The following is a 13483-nucleotide window of genomic DNA, read 5'->3' as shown; positions in this document are numbered from 1 at the left end:
GTTTTCTTTTTTCTTTTTGAGCTGAGGATCGAACCCAGGGCCTTGCGCTTGCTAGGCAAGCGCTCTACCACTGAGCTAAATCCCCAACCCCGTTTGTTTTCTAATGAAAGACAGAAATAGGGTGGATGCAGATGGGAGGGAAGTGTGGAGGAGCTGGGAGGAGTACAGGGATGGAAAACTATAACCAGAGTATACTATGTGAATATATATAATTTCAATAAAAGGAAAATAGAAAGATGTTTCTCCATGTCCACATTCATTACAGAATTATTCACAATAGAAGAAACATGAAATCCATTGTGCTGAACAGTTTTATGTCAACTTGACACAAGCTAAAGTCATCTGAGAGGAGGGAACCTCAATTGAGAAAATGCCTCCATAAGATTGGGCTGTAAGGCAAGCCTGTAGGGCATTTTCTTAATTAGTGATTGATGTGAGAGGACCCAACCCATTACGGATGGTTCCATCCTGGGTTGGTGGTCCTGGGTTCTATAAGAAAGCAGGCTGACCAAACCACAAGCCGGTAAGCAACTTCCCTCCATAGCCTCTGCTTCAGTTCCTGCCTCCAGCCCTGCTTGAGTTCCTGTCCTGACTTCCTTCCATGATAAACAATGATATGGAAATACAAGCCAAAGAAACCCTTTCCTCCCCAACTTGCTTTTGGTCATGTTGTTTAATCACAGCAATAGTAACCCTGACTAAGATATCCATTTAAAGGCCTGGCAGTGGTAGCACAGGCCTTTAATCCCAGCACTGGGGAGGCAGAGCCAGGCGGATCTCTGTGAGTTCGAGGAAAAGAAACCCTGTCTCAAAAAAACAAAAAAAAAGACATCCATTTAAGCATCCTTCAGTGGATCAAGAAAATATGATTCAGCCATAAAAGGAAGCCCTGTCATTTGCAGCAGTTTGGGTGTAAATGGAGAACATTATGCTAAGTGAAATAAACCAGGCACAGACACCAACATAACCTAACGTGAAATCTAAAATGATCTCATGTGTAACCTAAAATGGTTGAACTCAAAGTGCGAGTATCTGGACTCATGGGGATACACTAAAGGATACCAAGTTTCACTTGGAATAAGTTCTGTCCATCTGTTTTATATCATAATTTCAATGAATAATAATGTGTCCTTGCAAACTGCTTAAGAGCCTTTAAGTGTTCTCACTGCAAAGAAACATTACATGTGTTATCATCCTATAATGTACTTATAGGGAAGCATCAGGTTGTACTCCATATATAAATATAGGCAATATATACTCATTTGCTTATGCAATTTACAATTATTTGAATATAATCTCGATCATAGAATTAATCCAAAGCTGTAATTTGAATCCAGAAGTTTTATCTTCAGAGTTCCTTAAAAATATTTGTTTTCTGACCCTACTCAGAAAAAGTCTGTAATTTACAAATGTAAACTACAGGCCTATAGTTTACCTAAAAGAAAATATAAGGTCTATGGAATTATAAGGTAATGATAAGTCTTCTGTTGTAGAATATTATTTTAAGGTGTGTTACTTTCGTTTATGTTGCATTTGTTTAACTCTGTGAAGCTGTGTTACTGTGCCTGCCTAAAACACCTGATGGTCTAATAAAGAACTGGCCAATAGCAAGGCAGGAGAAAGGATAGGCAGGGCTGGCAGGAAAAGAGAATATATAGAAGGAGAAATCTGGGAGGAGAAAAAAAAAAAAAAGAGATGGAGTGAGGAGATCTAGCAGGCAGAGGAGGAGGAGGACTCCAGGGGCTAGCCACCCAGCTACACAGCAAGGGGCCGAGGAAGAGCAAGATTTACAGAAGCAAGAGAATGAGAAAAGCCCAGAGGCAATAGGTAGCTGGGATAATATAAAACAAGGAAATAAGCCAAGCTGAGGCCGGACATTCATAATTAAGAATAAGCCTCTATGTATGATTTATTTAGGAGCTTGGTGGCAGCACCCCACCCCCCACAAAGTAAAAACCAAACAGCCACACTCTTCACTGTCCTTTCACTTACCTTCAAATAGCCTCAAAATCCATGCTTCTGCTTGTTTCCTCAAAAGTTACAGATACACACAACAGCACTGCTTCAGAGACTGGCAAACAGCAGCTGTAGAATAGTGTGAGGGCTGCAGAGTGCATGCGTACTATCTGCAAGACCCTGGGTTCTTGCCAGAGCACCCCCCCCCCCCCCCCAGGCAGACCGGAAACTCACAGACACCATGTAAAAGAAGACAACCAGAGCATTTTAGAACAAGGTTAAGACCTTAGAATGCATCTAGCCTAGCTCTTGGAAGCCAGGAAAGGAGCGTAGACTCACTCAGTGTCATGGAGCTAATTTCTTCTAATTTGAGAATGATAATTTGGGTCTAGTCTTACTAGTGATAGGGCAGATGAAATAAAACAAGTCAGCACTAAAACATTGTTTTTATTTATTTATTTATTTAGTCTAATCTTACTAGTGATGGGGCAGATGTAACAAAACAAGTCAGTACTAAAACACTGTTGTTCTTTTTTATTTTTTTATTTTTTTTATTTTTCTTTTGGTTTTTTGAGACAGGGTTTCTCTGTGTAGCCCTGGCTGTCCTGGATCTTGCTCTGTAGACCAGGCTGGCCTTGAACTCACAGAGATCCACTTGCCTCTGCCTCCGGAGTGCTGTGATTAAAGGTGTGTGCCACCACCGCCCGGCCCCCATTGTTTTCATTTTAACACATATGAGAGTTAGAAAAATAGGACACCTGTCACACATCTACAGAAATAAATCCTTTTATTTTATAACATTCCTTTTCTTCTTTAAGATGCATACAGTACTTGTAAGCCCAAGAATTCTGAGAAAAAACTATAGAAGACCTGGCACTATTTTTGAGAATTACACAACTGGGCAGCAAAATAACACCTTTATAAATGGACAGACATACAGAAATTAAAAACTTAGTGTTTGTACACAAAAATAATAAATTTACATTCAACACGTTTCTTAAACGTGCATTCAAATGTTTAATGTTTTCTAAGCTTTGGTCATCATGCTTTATCATAACTTGTTAAATTTCACAATTGTGCAGATGATTAAACCCAAAAGATCAGCAAATATACCATAGTAACACAGCAGCAACAGCAAGCTAATACTGCATAATCATATTAGCAGACTGATTCAGAAACATGTTCTTCACAAAGAGCACACAAAACTTATTTTGTGATAACATAGTTAAATGACTTTTTTCCATTTCATAAAACAAGGCAGAGTAATGAGACATAGCAGAACATGATTACATAATAAAAAGTATATTTTTAATTACAAATCTAATTGTACATATGGGGCAACAAATTGCAGTTTCTATAGAATAGTGCAAATGAGCAGAATTTGTCTCAAAAACATTTAAAATTTAGTTCGTCCCAGGCACCACAGATTTCATGACTATTAGTTTATATCAATTATTTCAGGTTTTCATGTGATGGCTAGAAGGACACATCTGTACTCACAGGTAGGCCACTGAGTTAATTTACTGGACACGAAATGCAGGCACTCAAAATGCAAAATATAGCTTTAAAAAGATTTCATTTGTTATCATGTAAATTGTTCATTGTAACTATTTCATCAAAAACTCATAATTCATTTAAAACTGTCATATCGAGCAATTCCTCTAAATTTTTTTTGATATGTGGTGGTTGAGATGCAGCCTGGTTTAATAAATTCTGACCCATCTGTGCAAAAAGTGCTTTTGACAGTTTAGCTGTGGCTGTTCGTATATTTCCGCCAGCTCCAGGCAGGGAGCCGCTATGTGTCATATTCCCTAAGAGGTGCCACAAAACCACCAGCACTTTCTGTTCCGTGGCATGAGGCTTCCTTTGATAAAGCTCCATGACAATATCTGGAACACAAAACATGGACATCAGTCAGCTTCCCCAAAGTAAATTCAGGGTCTGTTAAATAGCAAATAACCCAAATATGGACTTCTGCCCTGGGCAGAAACCCTAAGAAGTTAGGCCTTAAAAACCAACCAACCAACCAACCAACCAACCAACCAAACAAACAAAACTAGGAAAGACTTGCAAAGACTGGATCTCTAGGTGTCACAGTGCCATATATATGACAACTAGTTCAGGGGGAAAAATGCTAAAGAGAAACATCAAACCTACAGTGAATCTCAATATTTTCCAAATGCAGTTAAATACAATTTACAGAGCTCAATTCATGGACTGTTCGTCAGACAAAACACTGAACTATCTTTCTTCCGTGAGCATCCACATTGGCTCTAATGCCCATTTAACAAAGGACAGAATTCTCCATCTTCCTCTCCCCTCTCCACAGTGTTAGGGCATCAAACCCAGGTGTTTCAGAGTGCTAATCAAGAAATCTATTATAGAGCTACACCCTCAGTCCTAGAATTATTTTAAAGACTATTTTGTAGCCTTAAAATGTTCTTCTGTAGACTACTAATACAATTTATTTCTATTCTGTACAGACTGAATTGTCAGCTGTAGTTAAAAAAAAAAAAAAAAAAAAAAAGGAAATACCCATCAGTTTTCCTTAATATCATTTGCAGGAAAATGGACATAACTGGTGATCATTTTAAGTAAAATAAGTCACACTCAGAAAGCCAAATGTTGCAGGCCTTCCCTCATTTGTGGCTCATAAATTTCATGCAGATAACCAATACTTATGGACACAGGCCATGAAAGTAGAAGAATGGCCTGGGAGACTGAATGGGAATAATGGGAAGGAGCCAGGGGAGGAAAGGGGAAGTGACATATGGTCAATGTATATAATAAATATACTTGCATGAAAATGTCTGTCTATAAACTCTACATTAGGTATGATGAATGCATTGCTATCAAAATTCATAATAAAAGTACATTACTTTAGAAATTATTACTTAAAACTATTTACCAGCAAGTTTTTCTGTCATATCTTGTTTTGCTTTTCCATTTAGAAACTGAGCTTTTGTGCAAAATGGTTGTAGAAGTAAGTAATTGTCTAAAATAGAAAAGAGACATGTCTAAGAATAAGCTCTCAATAATTGTGATTAAATAGCATTAATAGGAAAAACATAATTTCTACAATATAGATGTACTAACTTAAGAAATCCATATACTTAATCCCTACTTTATAGTTTTCTATAACTGTAAGAGTAACATTCTTGAGGCAAAGATGAAATAAAAAATATACATAAAGCATTAAGAAACTACCACACGGCATAGAAGGCAAAGCGCTGTTGATCTCCTAGGCATCTTATTTTTAAATTACTTTATTATAAAACAACAACAAAAATGGTTTTTATGGAGAAGTGGTTTTTACATTTAATTTTTTTAGAAAAAATATTTTTATTATAATTACATAATTTCCCCCTTTCCTTTTTTCCCTCCAAACTTCAAAAGATTCAGAGGAAGTTGTAAGACAGTTCTGACAAGTCTTTTACATTGAAAGGCTACATCTTACATAATTATAGGAAAGTATCGAGCCAGATGGTGGTAGTGCACACCTTTAATCCCAGGAGGTAGGAGCAGGCAGATCCTTGAGTTTGAGGCCAGCCTGGTCTACAGAGTGAGTTCCAATACAGCCAGAGCTATACAGAGAAACCCTGTCTCAAAACACAAAAAAATCAAAATAAGGGATGAATGTACACAACTCAATTCCATTTCCTCACCTACTCTGAGTTATACAACAAATGAGATAAAGAAGGGCTCCTTCACCACAGACTTCTTGCTAACTCCTGCCTTCTCTAGTGATAGAACACAACTGTGGACTCATGTCAGTTGAGTCCATGCTCACTTAGGGCCTATGGGAGCACAGGACATCATGAAGGAGGCTTACAGTGGTGTACACAGCTCACCCCACGGAATCCAGGAAGGGAAGAGACAGGAGAGGCTGGGGCCTAACATTCCCTTCAAGGGTGTGTCTTCAGGGTTCTGCCTTCTAAAGTTTCTAGAACCTCCAATCAGTGCCATGGAGAGAGGACTTGTCTTCAAAAAGCAGGGGGGGGGGGGGGTCTGCAGTACACTTAAGATGTAAGTCATAAGAATACCAATACTTGCTTTCCTATCTCTCATCAATGCATACAACTAGAATGTTCATCACGTTAGTGATTTTTGTCCTTTTGAAAATATGAATAAATCAAACAAGAGAGTATGACTTCACTATAACTTTTTAAAGAGAATCATGCCTCTGTGATTCATACACATCAACCCAAGTATCAAGTCTGCTCCTTTCTATTGCTTAATAGTATTCTATGGATATGCTATGACTTGGATATGGTCGAAATTCTAGAGTGCCTGTACTACTTATACTCTCATTAGAAATGTACCCAAGAGCCAGGCTGTGATGGCCCACTCCTTTAATCCCACTCAGGAAACAGAGGCAGGCAAATCTCTGTGAGTTCAAGGCCAGCCTGGTCTACAGAGCTAGTTCCATGATAGTCAAGCCTACACAAAGAAACCCTGTCTCAAAAGAAAAAAAAAAAAGAAAGAAAGGAAGGAAGGAAGAAAGAAAGGAAGGAAGGAAGGGAGGGAGGGAGGGAGGGAGGGAGGGAGAGAGGGAGAGAGAGAGAGAGAGAAAGGAAGAAAGGAAGAAAGAAAGGGAGAAACAACAACAACAACAACAAACCCCTCACAATCCATTGCTTCTGGGCTCCACAAGTGTTTGGTTCTTTCTACTTCCTTCCTTGATGTGAATGTAAGTGTGTGGGCATGTGTGTGCCACAGGTAAAGTGTGGAGTCAGAGAACAACTAGTGGGAGCTAGCTTTCCCCTCCACCACATGGATCCTGGGAATCATCAGAGAGCAACAAGCTCTCTTACCTAGTAAGCCATCTTTCCAGTCCCAGTCACATTTAAAAAGGAAATAAGTAGCTGTTCTACTATCATACAGTGAACAGTGTCTTAATTTGCCTTTGCACTGCACTAAGGCAAAGTAGTGGTGAGTATCTTTTGTGGGCACGTTTATCATGTATATGTTGTCCTCAGTGAAAGGCTTCTTCATGCCTTTTTTCTACATGGATTTTTTTTTGTTGTTGTTGTTGTTCACAGTTGAGTTTTGAGAGTTCTTTCTATATTCTAGATATGTCTATTATGTAGTTTGCTAAGATTTCTGTCTCAGGATGTATCATTTCTCTTTATCTGCTTAATATAATATTTTGTACATTAAAAAATTAATTTTGTGTATACACATTCCATAATGAGACATCTGAAAAAAATTTTTTTGGCTTGCATCTGGTTCCTTCACACTTAGACCTTTACCCTGAAGATTTTTGTCTGTGTATCTGTCTTTGCATTAAATCCCAGTCATAAGCAAAACTGTCTGAACATATAAAATGACATCCATAGAAGACTGCTTTCCTTCAGAAGTCCGGGATTTTGTCACATCCTAGGCAGACACGATGATAGTCCAGGGAAGACTCTGTCTGTAGTGAGCTTCCTTGTTGGACAACATGTCACAGTGGATGTGCTCTGTGCAGGACTACTGGGAAAGGTCCCTTGAAAGCTGGGATCTAGCCAGACGTGGTGACACACGCCTTTAATCCCAGCACTGGGAGGCAGAGGCAGGTGGATCTCTATGAGTTTAGCACCAGCCAGGGGCTTCTGTAAAGGCTGGAGGAGGTCTTTCCTTCCATCATGTGGGTCCCAGGGATAGAACTCACATTGTCATACCTGGTAAAAAAAACCACCTTTACTTTTTTTAACACAGGTTTTGTTTTTTTTTTTTTTTTGAGGATTTCATGTATGAGTACTATATTTACATCGTTTCCACCACACACTCTCCCCTCTCTAACTCCTTATCCATAACCCTTCCACTCCCTCTCAACTTCATAACATCTGCACTTTACATATATTGTATGTTCATATAAATACAACCAGCTGAGTCCATGTGGTGCTGCTCATATGCACATGGGTTTTGGGCTGACCATTTAGGGTTGTACAGCCTATCAGGGGCTTGTCCTTGGAGAAGATGAATTCTGCCTCTTATAGCAGCCAATAATTGCCTGCGGCTCTTCATCTAAGGGTGGGACCTTGTGAGATTTGCCCTATTTATGCTGGCATGTCAACTGGTAATAACACTGTTCCCGCCTTCCGTACATACCCATATTGTTAATATTAAACTGATGTAAAGTAACTCCCTTTCACAGATAGAAGACACTATTTCTAGCAGACATCCTGGTCCTCTGACTTATAATCTTCCCACCCCGAGTTCAGTTTATTGACGTGCATGGATCATGCTGGTAGAATGATTCTTAAAGGTTTATTAAGTTCTGCCGGGAGGTGGTGGCACACGCCTTTAATCCCAGCACTTGGGAGGCAGAAGCAGGCGGATCTTTTTGAGTTTGAGGCCAGCCTGGTCTACAGAGCAAGATCCAGGAAAGGCGCAAAGCTACACAGGGAAACCCTGTCTCGAAAAAACCAACCAAACAAAAAGGTTTATAAGTTCTAATGTCCTGAAGATGTTTCCATGTTATCTCCCAAAAGCATTAGTTATGTGTTTTTTTGCATTAGTTATATTTTACGTTTAAATCTACAATCCATTTAATTTCATGAATATGAGGTAAAAAAAAATAGAACTCAATGAAAAAGACAGTCAATTTAAACATTTCACTACTAAAATGATTTATGAAAAAGTTTAGGATATACTATATATTAAAAAATGTGACTTATTTCAACATATAAATACTACATAGGCTAAGAAAGCATGGAAGTAAAATCACTAATTGGAATACCAATTGAGATTCCTTACCTACATGCTGACTCAGTGCATGAACAACATTGGTAGCGGCAGCATATATGCCTGGATTCTTGGAATTCAGATTGTTATCCACAATTGCGGGAATGAGCATGTTGATTATGGGAGACAAGTTGTCTCCAAGTAAAGGAATCATTTTATGCATTGTTTCTAGAGCCACCAGATTTACTTTGCTGTTAGAATCATGAAGACGAGACTTAAAAGCATCAAAGATCTGAAAAGAAATTGGTTAAAATTATTTAAAGGAAAACAATGCTTATACCTACTACATTATCCTTGTTTGCACTTCTTATCTCTCCTACTTTACTCTCTCTCTCTCTCCTACTTTACTCTCTCTCTCTCTCCTACTTTACTCTCTCTCTCTCTCTCTCTCTCTCTCTCTCTCACACACACACACTAAACTTAGATAACAGAAACTTTATGATTTGTCAAGTTTAAACATGTACAGGCAGTAAAAATTCACCCTGAAAGATGTTTTAATAAATAAAGGTTACCAATGTGGCTTGGCAGGAGGCTGCCTTACTCCAAGCATGACTAATGTGTGGTTAGCTAGAAGATGAAGGTCTGCCTCATTTGCTGCTAAGAACTTGGGGAAAGTTTCTTTCTTTCTTTTTTTTTTTTTTTTTTTGCCAGAGCTGAGGACCGAACCCAGGGCCCAAGCGCTCTACCACTAAGCTAAATCCCAACCCATGGGGAAAGTTTTTATAATCTCTTTATTCAGAACAGAAGACAATGAAATTTTACTGTAGATATCTGATATAATTTGGTTGAAGTTTGGTAGGATAATTAGATGTAATGTCACCTCCCTCCCTTAAACTAGAGTAGAATCAAACCCAAGGCCTACCTATGCTTCCATGCTTGCTTGCTTGCTCTACCATTAAGCTGTATCTCTAGCACCTGAGTTTTTCAAGGGTCCCCCCCACACTCCCCAGACCTTTGAACTTGCAGTGTAGCTGAAGATGCCCTGGAACTACAAGAATGTACCACACTGTAGCTTATGTGGTGCTGGGGAATTTAACATTTGTGTATGTGTTAGGCAAGCACTCTACAAAAAAGCTGCATCCCCAGCCTCCTCAGAGTAAAATTTTATTAGTTTTTAATATGATACTTTACTAATTATTCCTGTTTCTTCGGATTCCTTAATTAATAAATCTCAACACATAATACAATGGATGTTAAATAAGCCTTTAGTCAGGCATCAAGAAGCTACTCTATGAAGCTAAGGCCATTAACTAATCAATCCTTGTACTTACTTATTCCTAATTTTTCATGTTGAAAATAATTTAACCAAGAGATTTACTTTTATTTAACAGATACTAGAAAATGACTCACTGGAATTAAGAAGTGATTATAAACAAATATTCATTTGTTAGAGTATGTATTGACTTTCTCACATATAGTTACTGAAGCCAGGCTGAGAACTCTCAGAATACTAAACTTACCAATGTGTGAGAAGTTTCAGAGAAATTCTGACTGCCTTCTTTTCTTTCTTAGACTGCACCTGGGTCTGTGCCTGGCTATGTACACATACTACAGGCTCCCTCAAAGCCAAAGGAGCTAGAGTTATAGGCAGCTCTGAGCTGCCGGAAGTGGGAGCTGGGAACCCAACTCAGATCATTTGGTAGAACAAGCGCTCTGCGCTTCAGAGCCATCTCTGCAGCCTCCTACACGACCATTTTCTTATTTTTATCACCTATCACATTTTAGTCGCTCAGCATGTTTTTAACATAGCAAATCCTATGTAATACATTCTTGTCATTAAATGTATTTTTAACACTTTTAAGTAACATAAATAAAGATCCATGGTTTGGGGTAATGTGCTACGTTAATGCTTTTTTTTTAGGTTATAAATGAAAATTAATCTGGAGGAGCAAAGGACCTGAATTTGACCCTTGGGTTCCATGTGTGACAGGAGTGAACTACCTCCCTATATCTGTCATCTGAATTCTACAAATGCAGTAGGGCACGCGCACGCGCACACACACACACACACACACAGAGAATTCTTAACAAAATTAACTTGGACCTTCTTACCTTCACAATGTTGCCAACAACAAGCTCTTGGTTATTTTCAGTATCTGATAAAAGTTGTTTAATCCCATTAATACGATCACGAAAGTCTTTTGCATTTAATAAACCTGTTATGACTTTAATGTACTCAGCACTTTCTAAGGAATTTCGAGGAGCTGGTTTTCTGGGGACTTCTCGAACATCAGTTACTTCCCTAAAATGAAAGATAGATTTCATTTTTACTTCCCTATAAAAACTAAAATTAAAAATTCGTACTATAAATTCAATTTTTAATTTCAAGAAATGATGTAGCACATCTGTGTTGGGAACTCCTAAGATGTCTCCCTAAGACAGCGGATGATTTGCTGGAAGCACTCACAAAGTCAGCATAGTTTTACTAATGGCTGAGATTTACAAAGACAGATACCAAACAAAATCTATAGGGGTAAAGGCACATGAGTCCAAGTCTAGAGCAAATCGGACACAGGCATTTTTTTTTGTTTTTGGGTTTTTGTTTGTTTGTTTGTTTTTTGTTTTGTTTTTTTTGAGATAGGATCCCACTATAGCTCCTAGATGGCCTGGAAATTATAGACAAGGCTGGTCTCAAACTCTAAAATATTCACCTGCCTCTGCCTCCCCAGTGCTGGGATTAAAGGCGTGTGTCACCACGTCTGGCTAGATGCCAGCTTTCAAGGGACCTTTCCCAGTAGCCCTGCACAGAGCACATCCACTATGACATGTTGTCCAACAAGGAAGCTCATTAAAGACAGAGTCTTCCCTGGACTGTCATCGTGTCTGCCTAGGATGTGACAAAATCCCAGATTCCTGAAGGAAAGCAGTCTTCTATGGACGTTATTTTATATGTTTGGATAGTTTATGCACAATAAACAACCTTACAAATTGGAGAACAGTACACTGCTCTTCAAATCCTATTTTCTTATGTTTTTGGTTGTGAGCCTAGCCTTTAATGGCTGAGCCATCTCTCCAGCCCCAAATCCTATTTTCTAATACTAGTAAAGGATTAACTTTGCAGGCAAGTCAAAAACAGCATTTCTCCCAATCAATTTACTTTGTCTTGTTACTTTCCCTCCCCCCCCCCCCCCCCCGACAGGGTCTCTCTAAATAGCCATGGCTGTCCTCCAACTCACAGAGATCCACCTGCCTCTGCCTCTCTTAGTGCTGGTATTAAAGGTGTGCACCACCAGGTCTGGCCAAGAACAACAGTTTTAAGCTGGATGTGTTAGCATACATCTTTAAATCCCAGCACTCTGGAGGCAGAAGCAGGTGGATCTCCGTTGAGTTTGAGGGCACCTAGGGATACATAGAAAGACCTGTTCTGAATAAACAAACGAATAAATATACTAAGTGGAGTAACTGCATGCCTAAGAACATGCGTGCACCGAGCGGTGGTGGCACATGCCTTTAATCCCAGCACTTGGGAGGCAGAGGTGGGCAGATCTCTGTGAGTTCGAGGCCAGCCTGGTCTACAGAGTGAGTTCCAGGAAAGGTGCAAAGCTATATAGAGAAACCCTGTCTCAAGAAACCATAAACAAACAAACAAAAAACAAAACAAAACAAAACAAAAAGAACATGCGTGCATGCGCAACCCCTCACGGGTCTTTATGTAAAACATAGGATGTGGGCTAGGGAAATGGCTCAGAGCTTAAGAGGTTAAGAGGTTAAGAGCACTGACTGCTCTTCCAGAGGTCCTGAGTTCAATTCCCAGAAACTACATGGTGGCTCACAACCACCTGTACCGAGATCTAGTGATCTCTTTTGGCCTGCTGGGACACATGCAGGCAGAATACTATATACATCATAAATAAATAAATCTTAAAACATAGGATGTGAAACTATGGTATTGAAAGGCCCCTTTCTAGGCCATTTGTTACCTCAACTCATTCAGACCAGTCCATCAGGCCACATAGACTCTTTTGGATAGCAACCTCTTGATGCACAAATACAAATACTATTCCCTGACTCAAGGACCATTTGGCATGAGATGAAGAATAGGGGAGACTTTATCTTACTTCCTACAGTGCTCTAACTTCAATAGGAAGTAGTAAGAAGTCAACTCCATAAATCCCTTGGGCCCTATCTCCCTCTACTCTGTTATATAAATGCTCTTTTATTTTTTTAAACGTAGTCAAAGAGGCTGGAATCCTGTGTCACAAATGCTGCACCTAAGATATTAGCCAAGCCTTTTATCTTATCTAGGACTTTCGTGAGCTCCTAAACTCCCATCATATAGCAGCTTCAAGACAGGTAAAACACTGTTAAATTACTACCTTCTATCTTACCTAATACCTTTACTAATCTGCTAAGGTCAGAAACCCTGATCTTCTAACCTGAGACGCCTTCCCTCTAAACTCGGTAAACGTAAGGAATTTCCTTTTTTTCTGTGGGTTGCTGTTGGAACCTTCTATCCCAGTTTCTATGTTGTGAGTGGCTAGCATTATTAAAACATATTTTTTTGGATGTTTGTGTATATGTACAATGTATGTGCACATGATATGTGGGAATGTGGACCCTCACATGCCATGGCACTCAGGTGTCAGTGGTTACTGTCCACCTTCTTTGAGACAAGGTCCCTTGTTATTTATCACTGCACAGGCCAGGCTAGCTGACCATTGAGCTTCTAGGAGTACCATCTCTGCCTCTCATCTAGTAGGAGCCCTGGGCAGCACACAGGGCTGTTGTGTATTGATAAAGGAGTTCTGGGTACTGAAACCCAGGTGCTCCTGTTTACACAGCAGGCACGTCATCCAAT

At 39.4% G+C, this 13483-nt stretch overlaps 1 protein-coding gene across 2 annotated transcripts in view; it reads right to left on the bottom strand.

The window, feature by feature from the left end:
* Positions 1 to 2726: 2726 nt before the first annotated feature.
* The window catches only part of Togaram1 (TOG array regulator of axonemal microtubules 1), a 62419-nt gene continuing 51662 nt past the window's right edge, over positions 2727 to 13483 (bottom strand). For both annotated transcript variants that reach the window (XM_036205747.1, XM_036205749.1), the window contains 4 exons: positions 10738 to 10927; positions 8698 to 8917; positions 4865 to 4951; positions 2727 to 3845 (listed from right to left, as the gene is read on the bottom strand). In XM_036205747.1, coding sequence (XP_036061640.1) covers positions 3580 to 3845; positions 4865 to 4951; positions 8698 to 8917; positions 10738 to 10927 — 763 coding nt within the window. In that variant the 3' untranslated portion in view covers positions 2727 to 3579. The remainder of the gene's footprint in view (positions 3846 to 4864; positions 4952 to 8697; positions 8918 to 10737; positions 10928 to 13483) is intronic.

Source organism: Onychomys torridus, chromosome 14, assembly GCF_903995425.1.
Source record: "Onychomys torridus chromosome 14, mOncTor1.1, whole genome shotgun sequence".
NCBI lineage: Eukaryota > Metazoa > Chordata > Mammalia > Rodentia > Cricetidae > Onychomys > Onychomys torridus.
Note: the sequence above shows the minus strand (reverse complement) of the source record. Positions and strands in the feature narration are given on the sequence as shown.